At 42.2% G+C, this 20,952-nt stretch overlaps 1 protein-coding gene across 1 annotated transcript in view; it reads right to left on the bottom strand.

Annotated features, from left to right (window-relative positions):
- Positions 1-1,507: 1,507 nt before the first annotated feature.
- Positions 1,508-20,952, bottom strand: part of LOC118362448 (protogenin A-like) — a 44,233-nt gene continuing 24,788 nt past the window's right edge. The window contains exons 11-19 of the mRNA XM_052482014.1: positions 8,093-8,188; positions 7,786-7,972; positions 5,985-6,112; positions 5,202-5,372; positions 4,234-4,410; positions 3,816-3,936; positions 3,543-3,684; positions 3,304-3,417; positions 1,508-3,171 (exon numbers count right to left, since the gene is read on the bottom strand). Of these exons, the coding sequence (XP_052337974.1) occupies positions 2,722-3,171; positions 3,304-3,417; positions 3,543-3,684; positions 3,816-3,936; positions 4,234-4,410; positions 5,202-5,372; positions 5,985-6,112; positions 7,786-7,972; positions 8,093-8,188 (1,586 nt within the window). The 3' untranslated portion in view covers positions 1,508-2,721. The remainder of the gene's footprint in view (positions 3,172-3,303; positions 3,418-3,542; positions 3,685-3,815; positions 3,937-4,233; positions 4,411-5,201; positions 5,373-5,984; positions 6,113-7,785; positions 7,973-8,092; positions 8,189-20,952) is intronic.

Here is a 20,952-nt window from a genome sequence, read left to right as displayed (position 1 = left end):
CAGGACTGGATCTGCATCACTCGTTCTTTCATCTCTTGCATAACACTGACCCCCTCTGACTATAGCATCCATCACATCTCTATCAAAAGCTGGAAGAGGAACCTGAGGTAGAAGACGATATATCACTTATCGGACATTCAAACCAATACGAGAATGCAGAACCCTCTCAAACATTCTGATTCTGAAAACATATATAAGAATGAGAACCCTATGGTTACTCTTTATCACAATTGAAAAGATTAACAATACTGTTACTGCTCAATAATAACTTGTCTATTCCAGTTTTTAGTTGTTATCAGAGAGCTGGATTGCGGTCACTGGGCATTATAACAATGCAGAGGATTACACATGTAAATAAAAAGCAAAAACAACTCAAATATTCCATATACAATATGAACTTGACATTTTAACACAGCTTTTCAGACTAATGCTCATCTACAACAGTTTAAAGGGGTATTCACATTCGTATCAAAGATTAATACATTTTAGGCATCTAGGAAAAAAATTAATTCAGTTGGTACTTTCTCAAAACTGGGGTATACGAAACCCCATAGAAATAACAATAATATATATTTCTCCTCCAGTGAGGAAAACGTTAAAAAGAATGTAGAGAAATGTATTTTTTGCTTCAATGACAAATAACAATGCAAGTTTAAAAGCACTAACGGTGTACAACTTTCATCTTGGTTTGTGGTCTAATAGACACCCATTTATTAAGTAGTAATCAAAACCTAAATGGAGATAAAGCTTTTGGAACCATATAAAATGAGAAAATATCATGCAAAGATATGAGTCTAAATGGATCTTTTGCCAATGCGCAACAGTGAACTGAATTCTTTGGTATACATTGTTTGCCATTCAAAATAAAGTAAAACTGATTGTGTCACACTTCATGCAAACCGTCATCCTATTAGTTAGAAATCCGTTGATTGAAAATACTGTTGCAATGTAGGATGAGAATCAATATAATATACTGTATTTAGCTCTGCATATAATTTCCCCCTACAATGTACACATCTAGTTGCAACAGTAAAGCTCTAAAGAAAACCAATAATAGGGTGATTTGGTTAGTGTGCATGACATTGATTATTGTCATTTTAACCATTATCAAGGGCCCAAAATCCTGGGGGCACTTTGAGAGAACCCGCATCTCAACTCAGTTGGTCACAGAACGGGGGCACACATGTGCAAGGCGTTCGATTTTTGGTCTAATACATGAGAAAAAAATGTATGTAATTTTCCCAGGGGCCCACTGAGAGATCAAAAACAAACAGAGGGAGCAAACAATTACTTTGTATGATAGCATCAGTCACCGCTGCACATTGGCTGTGATCAACAAATCAAACTAATCTGACAAGTGCTAAACTTATTTTTCTACTCTATGTTAAAGTATCAACTACTTAAAGAACAAAAAAGTAACTCAAATCTGTACTCAGTAGTACATAAACGTAGACAAAAATATATCTTTAGAGATAAAATGTTTTCTTGGTGTTCATTCACTTCCATCGCACTGATTTAACGCTTTTGGTTTTCAACAATCCTTCTTCACACTTCTCCCATCCCCATGTGTCAAAGAGTTGGACCTCAGATGGATCGGACTTTGGTATAGGAGCCTTTCTGTTTGTCTCCGACATCTGAGGGTCTCTTTCCCCATTAAGGCCATTTATAAAGCTTTTAAGGTCTGCTGTATTGAAATGCGTCGACACAAGCATTTTTGGTATGTTCTTTCCCAAAATAACCAAAAAGATAGCCTGCCATACCCCAGACACATAATTCCAACTGAATTCAAACAGGTTTTTCCACCTGTGAGTGGGGCATCACAAGGCTCTGAACCGTAACTGACAATGTTCTAGAGATACATTCATAACAGATCTATGGCAACTACCCTCTACAACGAACAGCTCAGCACTAAGAAGATACCCTGTCAGTCAACCATGGAACACTACACATGGCTTTTCAAATGTACTAAACCTAGTTCCCTGAGTTCAGGAGAATAATAACAACAAAATAATGCTTAAAAAGAGGTAGTATAAAACAGGAATTGCAAGGAAAACTGCACATTGACAACAAAAAATCTTAACCATTATTACTATGGATAACCTGAAAAGTGTCATACTGGCTTATTACTGAATTTCAGCAATTTATGTAGTAAATTGTACTGGCCCTTAATCTACCATAGCCAAGTAACCTGAGAAATAGCCCAATTAACCTGTGATAAATATAAAACGACAAAGCTTTAAGTGAGATCTGCAGTACCCTTACAATCCCGTACTTCATTACAAACAAGGAGGAAAATGAATACGGGACTAGTCTGACCTAGTAAAAACAAATTGCCATCAGGACGCATTAGTTGTTCCATAAAGGAAGAGACCCCTTCCATAACGCAGGTATAAGTCATTGTCATTAAATATATAGTTGGAGTTTACCGAGAGGTAAACTGAGGTAGATAATCAGCAAAAGAAGGGCTCACTCTACACTTTGCTCCAGTGATAAACTCTTAAATAATGTCAGAAATGTAACAGTCACATTTCACATTTTTGACAATCTCTTGAAACATTCATGGTGGGTGAGATTTCTTTCAAATACATACAAACATTTAGAATAAAAATAAAATGAGTACACATTCACTAGAAGAAGATTCTTTGATAAAAATCACCAGAACCCAATCCAGAGCCCAGTTCTTCCAAAGACCTGGATTTTTGGATAACTGCTCATTGTCTTTTAGAACAGTGGAGTGAGTTTAGGGTTGAGAGATTGATGGGAGGTCACAGACTGCTGGAGAGAAAGTGCAGGCTGGGAATTGTCTGGGGCCTGATCGTGATGATGGTTGCACGGTTTCTCCATGGAATCTCCAATCTCCAGGTCGAGGTGAGACTGCTCCCCCAGCTCACCCTCACTCTCCTGGGCAGGACTGCAGCCTGACCCCCCACTTTCCTCCTCTTTCAGAGACGCAGTGCGGTTGGTCATCTCTATGTCATCGTGAGAGTAACGGCCCGAGTCGCCTGTCTCGTGGCTGCCGTCGCTGTTGGAGGAGCCCTCTGTGTCACCAGGTGGGCCAAACAGGACCTGCAGGGAGGTGGGCTGGTTGGGTGACGGCAGAGACTCATCCTCGTAGCACAGCACTGTTGCTCCTGGCTGGTACGAGCAGATTCCTTGGCTTTTCCTCTGGATCTGAGTAAGTAAGAAAGGGTGAACAAAGGGAATTCATATTGATAAAAGGAGGAATAGCTGCTGGTCACCTCCTATTGTGTTCTATTTAAGTAATGTTATTTTACTTGAACACTTTTGTTTTATCATTCTTACCTGGCTTTTCTTAGCATTCATTTTTTTCTGATTTCTGAAGGAAAACCATTTATTTTTCTTCTCAGTGATTGGATAAACTGGTCCAAGGCTATTGATGATCAAATTTGTTCCACCCTGGAAATAAAATTAGCAAATATCTGAATCTGTCTACATTGGTTATTTTCCATGTACTTTGGAGACATAATGCAAGAGGAAATGTTAGAGGAAAGGAAGGGCGTAATAGAGCCATATCCCCTTACCTTGGCATCAATGAAGTGGTCTGCTCTCATCATTGGCACCATGACATCAGGATTCTCAGCCTGGCCCTCAGAGCCCAGGTGGACCGAAGCTGAGGGGACCTGACCAGCCTCCTGCCTGATGGCTTTAGTAGCTGACGATTTCCTGTCAAACAATCCTACAATATTAATATAGAAATAACAGCAGAGGTTCTATCCAAATCAATGGGGCAGTCAGAAAAGTAATGTCATATCAAATGACAACAAAAATCACATTGAATCTGTTAAAATGGTTACCTGTTTTTTCCTCTGCAGACAAGGATGAAGGCACAGATGATGCAGATCAGTGCAATGCAAACCCCCACAATGATCCCTGTCATTGACTTCTGGTCCAGGTGGTAGAAGCCACCAGAGAACACTGCAAGGCAGTTGTCACAAGTGATGAGACAGCCACTGGAGACATACACTCTTATCTAGGCTTTGTGTGGGTACTACATCTCCACACTGTGTATCAAAATCAATACAGCTGGCAATCACCTCCCCTGACATTCACAGAGATGTATTACAGTGTAAATAATTTAGCAGGAGACGAAGGCTGCAGGCCAAGCTATTGAATTTGAATTACATCTAGTAGGTCAAGTGACGACAACAAGAGGAATCCTGTCATGAAAGTCAATGAAAGAAAGACCAAGTATGCACCACATTAGTCACTAACCTGTAGCTGAGCCATGGGAGCGCCTGGGGTTGTGACCAGAGGTGGAGCCATCGCTCTGCACGGCCAGTTCCACGGTGTGTGAAAACGGCCCGTCTCCCATATCGTTGGACGCAGACACCTTGACCAGGTAGATGTTCCCCGGCTGTAGGTTCTCCAGTAGAGCCATGGTGATGCTCCCTATCAACAAGAAATAAGTGATTAGTGACCTATGTCAACCCATTTGAGCCTCCGCAATAAAAGGAAATGGACATGTGAATATTGTTTCAACACGCCCACCACCCAGCTCCCCCACCACCCAGCTCCCACTGAGGTGAGGTCTCAGCAGTAACGGTTGTGGTGACAGGGTTGATTTACAGTGGTGGGGGGCTGGAGCAAGGCAGGATGGCTTTGTGAACAGCCTCACTTTTGACCCCCTCACCTGTGGCTTAGAAGGAAAGATCAGATGCCTCACATTTCCTGGAGTCATCTGCTCCCAATTACGCCTATGCTACCCAGAATCTGTGTTCTTTACCCAGGAGCTGGACACTCTCAGCTGGCCAGTATTACTTACTGCCACATGTCAGGCCTTTGGGTACACAAAGCATATGTGTGTGTTGCTATGGCCACATTAACTATATGGTAGTAGTCCATAGTGACTACAGCACTCTTGACCAGTGTGTTTCAGGTTGAATGATTATAATCTTGAGGAGAATGAGAATATTGGACCTAAAGCCACAAAGACAGATGCTACCCATTGCTAAAAAAACAACTAAGTATATAATCCATCCTTTGATAAGACAACTGGAGTGGGTTATCTAAGAACAACCAGAGATCTCAAGGACTAGTAACAAATACAGAAATGGAAGGGAGGAAGAAATGAGTTGATTTCCAATGGCCTGTATGGTGTGGAGCTGGGGCAGGGCTCTTTGTCTCTGCAGCCCAGTTTAGGCTGCAGCTACTCTCTCTCTCTTTCTCCCTCTTTGGCTCACCTTCTCTCTGCAGCACCTTCCACTCTCCAGCTACCCAGGCCTTCCTGGAAGCGTAGAGGATGGTATAACGTGTCACCGCCAAGTTGGGCTCATCTGGAAGTTTCCATGACACCAGCGCTGTGTCGCCCTCGATCAGAGTCACTTTCACACCTGACGGTGGCAGAGTAGGTGCTGAGGAGGAAAAAATGCCAGTTTTACCCCTGAGGCTAAATCGCTGATGAAGATGTACAACTGTCATATATAAAATTTAAAAAATGGATCTTCGTAACTAGTAATGAGTTGAGGAATACTGAAAATGTAAGTTTGAACCAGGGCCTACACCATAGCGACATTTCAATCAGAGTAGGTTCTTTGATGTCACTCAAAAGGACAACTATATCTCACAAGCTATGGCCCTTGCTTATGATCCCTTTTCCTAGAGATGTGTAATAATGCAGTGAGGGTGAGCATATAGACTACTGAGCAGTTCAATTAATTTTCTCCTGTGTCTTTCTCATCCTTTCATGAGCAAAACACAATTGGAGGGAAAATGAGAGCTCATTGGCAAGGATCTGTCAAGTGATTGCGCTCTCATTGTGATTTGTTTGCAGAACGCAGAGCCTTATGGATACGTGACTGCGAGAGTCCTGGTGAGATAAGCAGTCTTAAGACACTGGAATTATTGTGCCTAAGTATTATATTTCAGTAGGCTAGGAAATACCATCGGAGCCCAAAAAAGGGTGAGAGAATATTCTATTCATCTATACAGCATGTGCTGCGGTATGAAGCCATGTTGGTGCTCACCTTCAGGCAGAGTGCTCTGGTAGACCACAGGGCTCCAGGGGCTGGACAGTTGGTCAAGGTGCAGGCGGACTGCAAACTCATATCTGGTGTTGGGCTCTAAGTCCGGGACCAGAATGTTCTTCTCAGCACTGTAGAGGAGAACCACAGTGATACAAATGAATTTACAGTTGAAGTTGGAAGTTTACATAGCCAAATACATTTAAACTCAGTTTTTTACAATGCCTGACATTTAATCCTAGTAAACATTTCCTGTCTTTGGTGATCCTATTTATTTTAAGAATGTGAAATGTCAGAATAATAGGAGAGTGATTTATTTCAGCTTTTATTTCTTTCATCACATTCCCAGTGGGTCAGAAGTTTACATACACTCAATTAGTATTTGATAGTATTGCCTTTAAATTGTTTAACCTGGGTCAAACGTTTCAGGTAGCCTTCCACAATAAGTTGGGTGAATTTTGTCCCATTCCTCCTGACAGAGTTGGTGTAACTGAGGCCTCCTTGCTCGCACACGCTTTTGCGGTTCTGCCCACAAATTTTCTATATGATTGAGGTCAGGGCTTTGTGATGGCCACTCCAATACCTTGACTTTGTCCTTAAGCCATTTTGCCACAACTTTGGAAGTATACTTGGGGTCATTGTCCATTTAATAGACCCATTTGTGACCAAGCTTTAAACTTCCTGACTGATGTCTTGAGATGTTGCTTCAATATATCCACATAATTTTCCTACCTCATGATGCCATCTATTTTGTAAAGCGCACCAGTTCCTCCTGCAGCAAAGCCCCCCCACAACATGATGCTGTTTTGTTTCATCAGACCAGAGGACATTTCTCCAAAAAGTACGATCTTTGTCCCGATGTGCAGTTGCAAACCGTAGTCTGGCTTTATGGCGGTTTTGGAGCCGTGGCTTCTTCCTTGCTGAGCGGCCTTTCAGGTTATGTCGATATAGGACTCGTTTTACTGTGGATATAGATACTTTTGTACCGGTTTCCTCCAGCATCTTCACAAGGTCCTTTGTTGTTGTTCTGGGATTGATTTGCACTTTTCGCACCAAAGTACATTCATCTCTAGGAGACAGAACGCGTCTCCTTCCTGAGCGGTACGAAGGCTGCATGGTCCCATGATGTTTATACTTGCATACTATTGTTTGTACAGATGAATGTGGTACCTTCAGGCATTTGGAAATTTCTCCCAAGGATGAACCAGACTTGTGGAGGTCTACAATATTTTTTCTGAGGTCTTGGCTGATTTCTTTTGATTTTCCCATGATGTCAAGCAAAGAGGCCCTGAGTTTGAAGGTAGGCCTTGAAATACAACCACAGGTACACCTCCAATTGACTCAAATGAGAAGCTTCTAAAGCCATGACATCATTTTCTGGAATTTTCCAAGCTGTTTAAAGGCACAGTCAACTTAGTGTATGTAAACTTCTGACCCACTGGAATTGTGATTAAGTGAAATAATCTGTTTGCAAACAATTGTTGGAAAAATTACTTGTGTCATGCACAAAGTAGATGTCCTAACCAACTTGCCAAAACTATAGTTTGTTAACAACAAATTTGTGGAGTGGTTGAAAAGCAAGTTTTAATGACTCCAACCTAAGTGTATGTAAACTTCCGACTTCAACTGTATACTGTATATGGAGATTATTAATCAGATCCAATACTTTGGCCACTGACCTGCAAATTCTTAAATCTGTACTAAGTGTCATCCTGAGTTCTATGACCATACTAAGCACCCTCTATCCAGTTAAATGACTATGTGCATGGAGTATGAAGAGGAAGGTATTATATAGGACACTCACGTCTGCAGGTAGAGTACCAGGGAGGCGTTCTGAAGGCCCACAGGGTTACAGCGGATGGTGTAGTTGACGATCTGGCTGGAGGTGAAGGCTGGACGCCCCCAGTGGAGGAACACGGCAGACGAGCTGTTGGCCTTGGCATACACGTGGTGAGGGGGTGGCGGAGGGGGCACCATACGATCACGGACCGCTGATACACACAGAAAAAAAAGAATGCTAGAGGTACTCATGCATCGAAGGATTGATAACTTATCATAACTATCATCTATCATTATAGACAATGGTTGCTTGCATTAAGTGAAGAACTTACAGACACATCCAGGGGTGCTGATAGTCTGGTCTGCCTGGTAGCCATCTCCTATGAAACTGAACGCCAGGAGCTTCACATGGTACTTCTTCCTTGGGTCTAAAAATAACAACATTTACATATCTTTCACTGTAAACCTATGGGTATAGTATACATCATATCATAGACATTCACCTCAAAATTGACCAATGTGACCTACAGTGGAAGTGACTGTGTCTGTCCACTGGGGGGCATTACACTGAACCAGAGGCTGTGTGATTTCTCCAACCAGTAGGCTGTGAGAGTGCTGGATCAGAAAGAGAATGGCTGAGAGGTCATTGAGGTTTGGCTGTGGAGCTCTGCGACAGATGCTGAGTGCTGGGAGCCCAGTCCCTAGGCCAGTTCCTGCCCTTCTCAGGGCAATGAGGCACACAATAGAGGAGCTCCTCTATCCATCACTCTGCCTTTTCAGGGAGAATAGGGGAACCCTTCCCCCACCCAGGGCTGCTGGCCAGTGGTCAGTCCTATTCAGTTCCAGGACAGGGGGGTTAAACCACAAGACAATGCCCCCCCTAGGAAAGACAGAGCGGTCAATCACATGGCCAGAGTCAGTGGCCTTACAGACCCCAGGTAGAACAAACGCTGCTAAGTTAAATGTTCTCTCTGTACCCAACAGGCCACTGATAAAAAGTTCAGGCCAAACACTATCCAAATGTTTCACTTCATATCTGCATTGATTGGTTAATTTGTCTCCTAGACTACGATCTCTTGTCATCCTGGAATAACCAGGTTACTGTGCATGACATATTCAGATAAGGAGGATAGGGTTGGAAAGGTAATACTTCATCATATTATTGTGTTATTAACCTGTTTTGTGCGTAACAATAGTATAGCTGTATTGGGTGAACCAGCTGCAGTGAATTAAAATATCATTACACAGGCAATTACAGGAAGCTCCTGCTCCAACCTAGAGGACCTTGCTGAAATAGCTGAGGATCTATCAAACTAATGGCTTACAGCCTCTTATGAATTCCAAGGCTCTTCAATATGTCACCCATCATTACACACACAGTAGGCAGAGGAATCTGAGCAAATTATCTTCAATCTGTGAGTGCTTATTCAATATGTTTATTTTGAAAACACTGGGACATATTGATTTGCATTTCAGTCATCAGTTGTCGAAACAGCACTGAAATACAGTCTAGTCTAGAGGGAAATTAACTACTGCACGGCCGTACATGAGATCTTACAGCACATCATAGGCCTACGTAAGAGGCTGTGGGATGACACATCATTATCCAACTGAAGAGGGGGGTAAGTGTAGTAGGCTGTATAGAACGTCACCTATACTTTACAGAATTATACAGCTAGATTGCAGTACTTCATGAGAAGATGTACAGGTACTAATAACATAACTAGTATCAGTGGAATAGTGAGCACCAGTAACCGAAAGGTTGCTGGCTCGAATCACCGAGCCGACAAGGTAAAAATCTGTTGTTCTGTCCCTGAGCAAGGCAGTTTACCCACTGTTCCCGGGCTCCGAAGACGTGGATGTCGATTAAGGCAGCCCTCCGCACCTCTCTGATTCTGAGAGGTTAGGTTAAATGCAGAACACATATTTCAGTTGAATGCATTCAGTTTTACAACTGACTAGGTATCCCCCTTCCCTTTCGCCATGGAACAGTAATGCAGTGAAGAACATGACCACTAGGTTGTGCTCCAGGACACATATGTTGAGAGGAGCACAGGAGTGTGGATACAAACTGAAGTCATGCCTATCCTCAGTTCCAGTCACCGAAGCAGTCATTTATGAGTTCTACGTTACTTACAGTTTCTGGGATCATGTCTCAGAGACAAATAAAAGGTAGTCAGTTAAAAAATGTCTTGTTTTTTGCCCTACCACTACACAGCTGATTCAAATAACCAAAGCTTGATGATAAATTGGAATCAGCTGTGTAATACTAGAGCAAAAAAACTAAACATGCACCCAAGAGGGGCCCCAGGACCGAGTTTAGGAAACCTTAAATTAGACGATCTAAACCCAAGGGTAACCCATGTTGTTCATCTGACAAACTGCTAGAGGATCATATTCACTGCATGTGTGTGAAAATATATGTTGTAATGGTGAGCAGGCTTTATATCTTCAAAAGAGTTGAAGAGTTCAAAAAGCAATTACAGTCATTGTGAAAAATCCAACCACTTTGTTGAACAACCATCTCATCATGTTTAATATGCTCCAGAGTTAAAACAACTGTTTTTTCTAGGATCGGTCTGAGAGCCTTGAGGCTATGGGAGGGTCCAGAGGGTGGAGTCACCGCTGTGGGAGGCAGGGGGATGGGCAGGAGGATTGTCCGAGGGGTGTGGTTTGAGCCACTAAGACCCCTAGCCCGAGGAGTTTCAATGGAGCCAGCAGGTCAGGCCTAGATAAAACTCAGAAGGAATCTGAGGTCATGGGTGTGGAATACGAGTTGAGCCTCTTTTTTTCTCTCTCAGAATCAGTGTCCTTTCTCTGTGCCCTAAACCTTAATGGGGAAAGATAAAGAAGGGACTTGCAGGAGGGGAGAAAAACTACTTAAAAGTGTCTTAAAAACGATGTGGTATCCTCTAAAGATTAGATACAACAGTTTAGAATTGCATCAAAGGAAATATTACTGATAATATGATTGCATAAAAATACGAAGATTCTCTCTTTATTTTTCTACATTATAGATGGGTCAATGACTAGGCTACTGTAGTAATTTGTTACAGAAAACATTTAGTTATGCTAATGAGTTCTTGTTTGTTGAAAACAACAATATGAAAATAGCTGCACATATTTGTGAGGTTCCTATATCTTTACTTTCTCTAGTAAAAGACAATGAATTAGTGTACACTACCATAGCTCCCTCCTGTCCCATGTCCACAGTCAGGCTGACCAGCTTTGGACAGTCCCAGAGGCTTTTGTTCAGCCCCAGTGTCCATCTATGAAGAGGAGCAGTCAGGGTCTCACAGTCCCACCCCTGCCCAGCCACACAGCACAATGGGCCTGTAGTAATTACGCAGGAGAGGGGCTGCGAGAGGGGGCAGGCTTTGACATCTGGGCCATGACCTTTGACATGGAATCTGGGCAAGCTAAATCCTGCCAAAGGAGGGGTTATGGACACTGCTCTTAAGGGGTGGGGGGTGGAGAAGCAGGGGAACTGAGTAGAAAAGGGGGAAAAAACAAAAATAATAAGAGACAAAAATAATAAGTCACTTAATAGGTGATGATAAATAGTGCCAATAGGAATTCATGGTGAAGCGAGAGAGCAGAACTCTTCAATGGGCAATTTCATAGCCGATATAATGAAAGCATGATTAGATATGGCGAGCTCAATTGTTCAGCTTAACTGCTCTTTGTAAACCGAGGAGTGACCTAAGGTTATACTTTGTTTTCTGACCTAGAATAAATTCAGAACTTGCAAATGTGATTGAACTTCCAAAAGGAAATGTATTGAGGTGTTAATTTTAAAATCTGTGAGTAATACACATGGTTTGGGTAATGTTATCAGGGATCTCCATGGTTGAAGAGGTGTCCACACAAACCTCCCCCTCTGTATGGAGTCAACCATGCTTGCACTAACCGCCAACCCTGGTCAAAAGGAAATGTGTGTTAGCCCTGGCTCATTCAACAACACCAAATCCCTCACAAAGATAAGATATGCTTCAGTTGCCACATAATAATGGGCAATAATCCCCCTGTGTGTAGATTCAAGGCCAAATGTTTCTTCTTAGATATCACAAAAACAAACCACTCAAACTTGTTGTGCCTTACTCACTTTGCTTGAGAAAAGTTCATAACTAATTTCCTCAGAATAATACACAATCTGCCTAACCCTGCCATTGCTTAAAGATACACCAAAGTGAAGCTGGTTCATTTTCCTGTCAAGCCTGTTGGGTTAATCTTGCAAGGCTTTGCTCTCCCCATAAATTATGATGCCAGTTTGTATTTGAGGGGAAATTCTTGAGCTGTTTGTGGTCACCTGATTTTTTTTACAGCCGTTTTGCAGATCCTGCAGGCCCCAAAGGCTTTGTTCTGCCCTGAGAATGGCCCCCCAGGCCACAGCAAGAAGGGTCTGAGCCAGGGCCATAAATGTCAACTCCCACACTGATCCACAAAGCAGCATATATCATAGGGGGAACACATATCTCCCTCTGAGAGATTGAGCGAGACACACACACACACAGTTTATTGATGTAGTGGGCTCACTAATACCCATCTATCTTTTATCTGACACCAGGCATGCAATAACTAATGTTTTCCCAGAGAAAAGACCACTCCACGATGGGCAAGGTGGCCCCAAGCTATGAGATAAATCTACTACCGTACACCCAGTCCTGGTGCCAACAGGTATGGGAGGTATGTCAACCATGACTATGCCACAGGAAGAATAAACATGAATGGGAGGGCCTCAGTATTTCAACACCATGTCATTTATACACTGAGCTACAACCTTTCACATTCCTAACTTAGAGAGCCCTTTCAGTCATTTGGAATGGTCTTAAGAGATCATTTAGTAATAGCCAGAGCAGAGCTGGTCTGTTTCTACTACAGATTCAGAACTCAACCACGTCTTTTTTTCTGTTAGAGAGGTATGTTATTTGTGCACTTTAGAGCAACATTGACTCAATAATACAGTAACGGTTGGCTTGTTGTCTTTACCACATCAAAGCTAAGTGAATTTAGGTCCCAGGGATCTGAAATACTTAAAGTCACTCAGTGAGATTGGTGTTGTTCATAATCCCTGACTGATCGAACACATTCTCTAGTCTGTGTGTGGTTTCCAAACCCGTGTGACTGTCATAAGTCACAAGTGTCCTTGGGTGAAGTAAAGAGTTAAATCCTCTGTTAATTGCATTACTATCAGAGACATTACAGCGTAATCCTTTATCCTAGATAAAATCCAATTAATATTTTAATTGATGCTCCATGTTGCTCTCTACTTCAGACATGCCATGGAGGGTAAATAATATTATTATGAGAAGTATCCAGAGTGTTTTCTAATGGATAAAACAATTCAATTCAATAGTAAGTAGGCTGATTAAAAGTCAGTTAGAAAACAATGTCCTATCGGGCACAATATGTATACCACTGTTTATGTTTGTTATGTGACTGGTTGTTTTCTTGGTTGCAGAGCAGCCACCTCTGCTCATCAGGATAGTTTATTAAGGAACATAAGTCATGGTTTGTCACTCAAACAACAGTGAACAAAATCAATAGGGAAATGCCCTTTCCCACTGCTGTTCTGTCCTTGGAAGGTTAAATCAAAACAAGGCAAACATGGACATTAAAGCAGACCCAAATTGTTGAGAACACCCCATTTTAATTCAAATACCCTGTTTGGAGATGTGGGTCACCTCCACGAAAATAAAAAAATACATAACGTTACACTTCTCATATTGGTTTATTATCTATGTCACACTAAACTGACCAAAGCATATATCCGAAGGGAAAGCTGAGTCAAGTCAGTATTTTTATCTGATGCTGTCTCTCTGCTTAACGCGCCACTTACTGAAATCAACGTTGTAAAAATGTGGTGACATGAACTGAAATCGAACCTAAACCTCTCTGACACTGACAGTAATACGTGACAAATTCAACTGCTGTGTCTCCTCTCCAACAGGAAGTCTCTCCCCTGAGGGGGGAAACCTTAGGGAAGATAAATGAGATGCATACTTCTCTTCAACATGTCATACTACAAGTCACATTCCATGGATACAGTGGGGCAAAAAAGTATTTAGTCAGCCACCAATTGTGCAAGTTCTCCCACTTAAAAAGATGAGAGAGGCTTGTAATTTTCATCATAGGTACACTTCAACTATGACAGACAAAATGAGAAGAAAAAAATCCAGAAAATCACATCGTATGATTTTTAATGAATTTATTTGCAAATTATGGTGGAAAATAAGTATTTGGTCACCAACAAACAAGCAAGATTTCTGGCTCTCACAGACCTGTAACTTCTTCTTTAAGAGGCTCTTCTGTCCTCCACTCGTTACCTGTATTAATGGCACCTGTTTGAACTTGTTATCAGTATAAAAGACACCGGTCCACAACCTCAAACAGTCACACATTCTCGACTTTACCAAGTTTGTATTTTTATCTGTTTTAAAACAGAAAGTAAAAGTCGTAACAAGGTTTCCGTAGGTGAACCTGTGGAAGGATCATTAATCTCCACTATGGCCAAGACCAAAGAGCTGTCAAAGGACACCAGAAACAAAATTGTAACCCTGCACCAGGCTAGGAAGACTGAATCTGCAATAGGTAAGCAGCTTGGTTTGAAGAAATCAACTGTGGGAGCAATTATTAGGAAATGGAAGACATACAAGACCACTGATAATCTCCCTCGATCTGAGGCTCCACACAATCTCACCCCGTGGGGTCAAAATGATCACAAGAGGGGAGCACGTGATGCCGCGGAGCTGAGCAGACGTTGACAAACCGAGCTCTTCAAAGTTATTCTATTTTTACCTAAATAACAACGTTGAAACAATATTCTAACATCGGCTGATAAATTGTCAAGTACTTACCTTCCCAAAGAGCCAACAAAACGTTGTTGATTCCCAAGATAACGATAACGCTACAGCTAGCAAGATTAGCATTAGCCCTCATAACTCAGACGACAGTTCCAGACTGTTGCTCTCAGCAGCCTCTTGCGAGCCTGCCCACATGCTGGCTACTCTCCTCCGGGAAATTCAGGATGGTAACAGAGGTCTTTCTCTGAAAATTGATAAGAAATCGGCTGAACTCCATTCTTCCATTGACGATCTGAAATCCTCCATGAATGATCTCCTTTTGAGAACGACTGAGGCAGAGTTGCGCATTAGCACAGTTGAAGATACCATCGCTAGACATGACCAGGTCTTGATACAACTGCAAAAGGACAATGCCTACCTCAAAAACAAGGTAGATCAGATGGAGAACCAGATTAGACATAGTAATATCCATGTGGTGGGATTGAAAGAGGACAGCGAGGGCCGTGACCCGGTCCGTTTCTTCACTCAATGGATCCCGGAGGTCCTAGGCATAATCAACTTCACCAAGCCGCTGGAAATCGAACGCGCCCACAGAACATCAGTGCCGAAACCCCGGCCAGATGAGCCCCCACGAGCCGTCCCGATCAGGTTCCTCCGTTTCCAAGACAGAGAGAAGATACTGCAACTCGCAAGAGCCAAAGGGGACATCACCATCGATGGAAAGAGGGTCAGCCTTTTCCCAGATATGAGCGCGGATCTCGCCAGACGCCGCAAGCAGTTCAGACCTGCCGCCAAAGCACTGAAGGAGAAGAACATCACCGGCTACCTCATCCACCCTGCGAGGATGAAAGTTCAGTACAAAGGCCGAAGCCATCTCTTCAACACACCGGGAGAAGTGCACACTTTTCTCAAAGAACTGAGCAACGTCTGAGCCAGGACGGTCTCTCTGGGGGATAAAATTCAGTTTGTTTGTTTTCTCTTATCCGGATTGAACTGCTGGTATCTCCCGGTCACTATAATTGATTTGTACATTTTCAACTAACCGTATCTTCCCGGGGTGAGTTCTATTACATTTTGGATTAGTCCATATCTACTGGGCGAAGCAATAAGTGGGTTTAGGCCCACTGCTTTCCCCCTCATTTATGTTAATCTTCCGAAAAGAGACTCAAGCATCCCTTACCGTGGGCAGTAAATATTCAGCCATAAATATCTATTCACAACATTTGTTTTCAATTTAGAGAGCTCGCAGGTTTTAGTTTACGCCAAGGTTTAGCTAGTAAGAGCAAGATGGAAAGCGAGCAGCAACGTATCTCTACAAGTGTATTCATGTTTGATTGTTGGGATTGTTGTTTTAGTCTGACAATCGGGTGGGTGGGATTTTTATTTTTTTCTCCTTCCTTTTTTCTATGTTTATTGTTTCCTTCCTAAAGAGATACATCAGGTCACTTTTGTGCTCAAACCAAAGTTGAAACATTTCCTAATTATCTGCATATGATAGATTTCTATTCAGTTACATATTTGAAACCCAACCTATGCTTAATCCACTAAAATATGTCACATTCAACGTAAAAGGTCTTAACAGCCCGATTTAAAAGGAAAAGAGTCTATACATACCTTAAGAAATTAAAGGCTGACATTGTGTTTTTACAAGAAACACATCTTACAGCCAGTGAACACAAGAAATTGAAGAGGGAATGGGTAGGACAAGTTTTTGCATCCTATTTTAACTCCAAAGCAAGAGGAACTGCAATTTTGATAAGTAGACACATCCCCTTCTGCGTCAACAACCTCATCTGTGATCCCTCTGGCAGGTTTGTTTTGGTGTAGGGGCATATGTTTTCAGAGTCTTGGACCCTATTGAATATTTATGCTCCTAACTTCGATGACCATATGTTTATTCAGAATGTCTTCCTTCAGGTTGCTCAAGCACCATCAGGATGGCTACTGGTTGGAGGAGATTTTAATATTTGCTTAGATACAGTTCTTGATAGGTCTTCTGATAAACCCTCACTTCTTACCAAAGCCGGCAAGCTCACCATGTCATTCATGAAAGATCTCAATTTACTAGACATCTGGAGACAGTTGCACCCACAGGATAGGAACTACTCTTTTTATTCACACCCACACAAGACACACACACGCATAGATAACTTTTTACTTTCGACACAACTGTTTCATAGGGTGTTAGATGTCGAGTATCTCCCCAGATTGCTTAGTGACCATTCTCCTCTGGTATTATCAATCTCCATTCCTACCAAGGTAAATGGAGCATATAGATGGAGACTAAATGCTACACTCCTAAAGCAACCTGAATTTTGTGCATTCATCAAAGAGCAGGTCAATATTTTTACTTTGACAAACAAACCCTCTGCTCCTGACAGCTTCATTTTTTGGGACACATTGAAGGCCTATCTGAGGGGACAGATTATTTCCTATACTAAAGGGCTGAAGAAAAAACACATTGCGGAACTGAGTGCCCTTGAATCTGAAATCTCTGAGCTAGAGAAAACCTACCAAAGAGGCCCGACTAAAGATCTATACAGGCTTTTGGTAAATAAAAAACTTAAATCTAATATTCTGAACACATATCAAGCTGAGAGGGTCATCACTAAATCAAAACAGCGTTATTATGAGCTTGGAGAGGTAGCTCACAAAGTATTGGCATGGCAACTGAAAGCAGAGGAAAGTAAGAGGACAATTAATGCCATAGAAACTCTTACTAATGAGATATCTGTCGAACCTACTGAAATTAATAATACTTTTAAGAAATACTATGAAGACCTCTACACTTCCCAATCAAGCGATGATCTATCAGAGATCGACTCCTTTCTCTCCTCTCTCAACCTCCCATGCCTGTCAGGGGAAGACAGTGAGCGCCTGAGTGAACACTTCTCAGTTCCTGAATTGTTGGAGGCCATTAAATCCTTACCTTCTAATAAATCTCCTGGGGAGGATGGCTTCCCTCCAGAGTTCTATAAAGAATTTAGGGAGCTGTTGGTCCCCTACCTTATGGAGGTACTTAAAAAAGCCAGAGAAGACAACTGCTTTCCAGAGTCCTCCTCTCAAGCAGTGATTACTGTAATCCACAAGAAAGGGAAAAACCCGCTAAAGTGCGCCTCCTATAGACCAATCTCTCTCCTTAACACAGATTGTAAACTGGTCACCAAGATGCTATCTAAGAGACTGGAGTCATGTCTTCCCCTGTTGGTCAACCCAGATCAGACTGGCTCCATAATTAATAGATTGTCCTCCAATAATCTCAGAAGGTTCTTTGATATAATTCACCTTGATAACAAAAACAAAATACCTAGTGTCGCAGTCTCCCTCGACGCTGAAAAGGCCTTTGATAGGGTTGAATGGCCATACCTCTTTCGCGTCTTGGAAAAGTTTGGTTTAGGTACCGTGTTTGTAAATTTGATAAAATCACTCTACAAATCTCCTAAAGCTAGGATTGCTACCAATGGGATTACTTCCTCCTCTTTCCCTCTTTATAGGGGGAACAGACAAAGTTGCCCAATTAGCCCCCACCTCTTTGCCCTCGCCATCGAACCGTTGGCTGAGGCTATTAGAACGTGCCCTGACATACATGGCTTTGAGGTGGGCCCCCATACCCATAAATGATCACTCTTTGCGGACGACCTTATCTTATTTCTAACAAACCCAGAACACTCCCTCTCTCACTTGCAGATCCTACTACAGTGTTATAGTTCTTTCTCTGGATATAAGGTCTATTTTGATAAAAGCTAAATGTTACCGTTGTCTGTCTTTGACCATCATACCATCAAGCACACGTTTCCTTTTAGATGGTCTCCTATGGGCTTCACATATTTGAGCATAATGGTGGATGGTAATCTGAACAACCTCTATAAACTCAATCTGGCCAGTTTGTTGCAAAAGGTGGAGGTTGACCTTTGTAAATGGATAGACTTACCTCTCACTCTACTGGGTAGAATCAATGTAATTAAAATGAATGTCCTGCCCAGGTTTCTATATCTGTTTCAATCTCTCCCTATCCCTGTTCCCGCAGCATTTTTTTCCTCTCTCGACAAGCTGACCAGACGGTTTATCTGGCACGGCAAAACCCCTAGGGTTGGCCTGGATAAACTGACCCTTGATTACAGTCAAGGGGGCTTAAACCTCCCCAATTTTAGAATGTACTACTGGGCTGCACAGTCTAGGTTTCTGGCTCAGAGGTTTGACAATGGTCCCTCTCCCTCATGGTTGAACATTGAAAAGCTTGAGGTAAATGATGACACTGGGGCAGATTTGTTTTACAAATGGGACAGAAAATCTATAAAAACCATCACAGACAACCCTTTAACCATACATTCTGTCCTGGCATGGTGCAAACTGCATGAGCTGTTCGGACGAGGGGGATTCCATTCCCCTAAAACCCCTTTATGGAACAATAGATTGATCCCTATGTTTTTCCAGAATAGTAACTTAAGACCATGGTCTGATAAGGGGATCACTCTTCTAGAACATTGTTACAAGGAGGGAGTTCTTATGTCTTTTGATCAGCTGAAACAGAAATACCACTTGCCTAACAGGGACTTCTTTAGCTAACTACAACTACGAAACTTTATTAGGGTGACTCTCAAGGGACAATGGAACCTACCTAAGATGACACCTATTGAACAACTCTGCCACACAGACCAACCATTCAAGACCATTTCCTGTGTTTACAATGCTCTTATGTCAGGAGTAACACTGCCTGGGCTAGATAAACCCTGACTTAGATGGGAGAAAGTTCTGGGTATTGATCTTGATGAGGATCTATGGAGTGACCTATGCAGGGATGGGGTTACATCCACATTGAACTACAGATACAGACTGATCCAGTTTAATTTCCTCCATCAGCTCTATATCACCCCATCTAGACTGCACAAGTTCAACGCAGATATCTCCTCCCTATGTTTTAGATGTGGCTCAGATGAAGGAACATTCCTCCATTCCACTTGGCAGTGTTCAAAACTACACAGTTTCTGGCAGGGGGTATGTGATACCATATCCTCAATTCACGGGGTTGCATTCCCTTTAGACCCGGAGGTCTGTCTACTGGGTAACTTTGCTAACACCAATCTTAGGCAAAGCCATACTATAAAGCTAACAGAAATATTGCTAGCGATTGCCAAGAAATGTATTGCCTTGAAATGGAAATTGGATTCCTCCCTGCCAGTTGCAATGTGGCTATCGGAAGTTAATAGTTGTATCCCTTTGGAGAAAATCACTTACTGCTTGAGGAATAAGTTAAAGACATTTTACAGAATTTGGCAACCTTTTATTGACTATATGGAGAATCTCCCCCCACATCTCATTGATTGAATCTATATATAATCCTCACATAAAGTTTCACACGTAACGTATAATATGTAGCCTACGGCAGGTGATCCAATGTCTCGTTATTTTTTTTATTTTATTTTTTTTCCCTTATTGTATGTTTGTTTATATAATTATAATTATATTTTATTTTTGTTACGCTCGTCTGTTACTGTCACTTTGTCTAATATATTTTCACTTTTGTTTTGAATGTTCTTAATTGGAAAATGCAAAAATAAAATATATATATATAAAAAAAAAAATTATCACAAGAACGGTGAGCAAAAATCCCAGAACCACACGGGGGGACCTAGTGAATGACCTGCAGAGAGCTGGGACCAAAGTAACAAAGCCTACCATCAGTAGCGCACTACGCCGCCAGGGACTCAAATCCTGCAGTGCCAGACGTGTCCCTCTGCTTAAGCCAGTACATGTCCAGGCCCGTCTGAAGTTTGCTAGAGAGCATTTGGATGATCCAGAAGAAGATTGGGAGAATGTCATATGGTCAGATGAAACCAAAATAGAACTTTTTGATAAAAACCCAACTCGTCGTGTTTGGAGGACAAAGAATGCTGAGTTGCATCCAAAGAACACCATACCTACTGTGAAGCATGGGGGTGGAAACATCATGCTTTGGGGCTGTTTTTAAGGGACCAGGACGACTGATCCGTGTAAAGGAAAGAATGAATGGGGCCATGTATCGTGAGATTTTGAGTGAAAACCTCCTTCCACCAGCAAGGGCATTGAAGATGAAATGTGGCTGGGTCTTTCAGCATGACAATGATCCCAAACACACCGCCCGGGCAACGAAGGAGTGGCTTCGTAAGAAGCATTTCAAGGTCCTGGAGTGGCCTAGCCAGTCTCCAGATCTCAACCCCATAGAAAATCTTTGGAGGGAGTTGAAAGTCTGTGTTGCCCAGCAACAGCCCCAAAACATCACTGCTCTAGAGGAGATCTGCATGGAGGAATGGGCCAAAATACCAGCAACAGTGTGTGAAAACCTTGTGAAGACTTACAGAAAACGTTTGACCTCTGTCATTGCCAACAAACGGTATATAACAAAGTATTGA

This window comes from Oncorhynchus keta, chromosome 2, assembly GCF_023373465.1.
Source record: "Oncorhynchus keta strain PuntledgeMale-10-30-2019 chromosome 2, Oket_V2, whole genome shotgun sequence".
In the NCBI taxonomy this organism is placed as follows: domain Eukaryota; kingdom Metazoa; phylum Chordata; class Actinopteri; order Salmoniformes; family Salmonidae; genus Oncorhynchus; species Oncorhynchus keta.
Note: the sequence above shows the minus strand (reverse complement) of the source record. Positions and strands in the feature narration are given on the sequence as shown.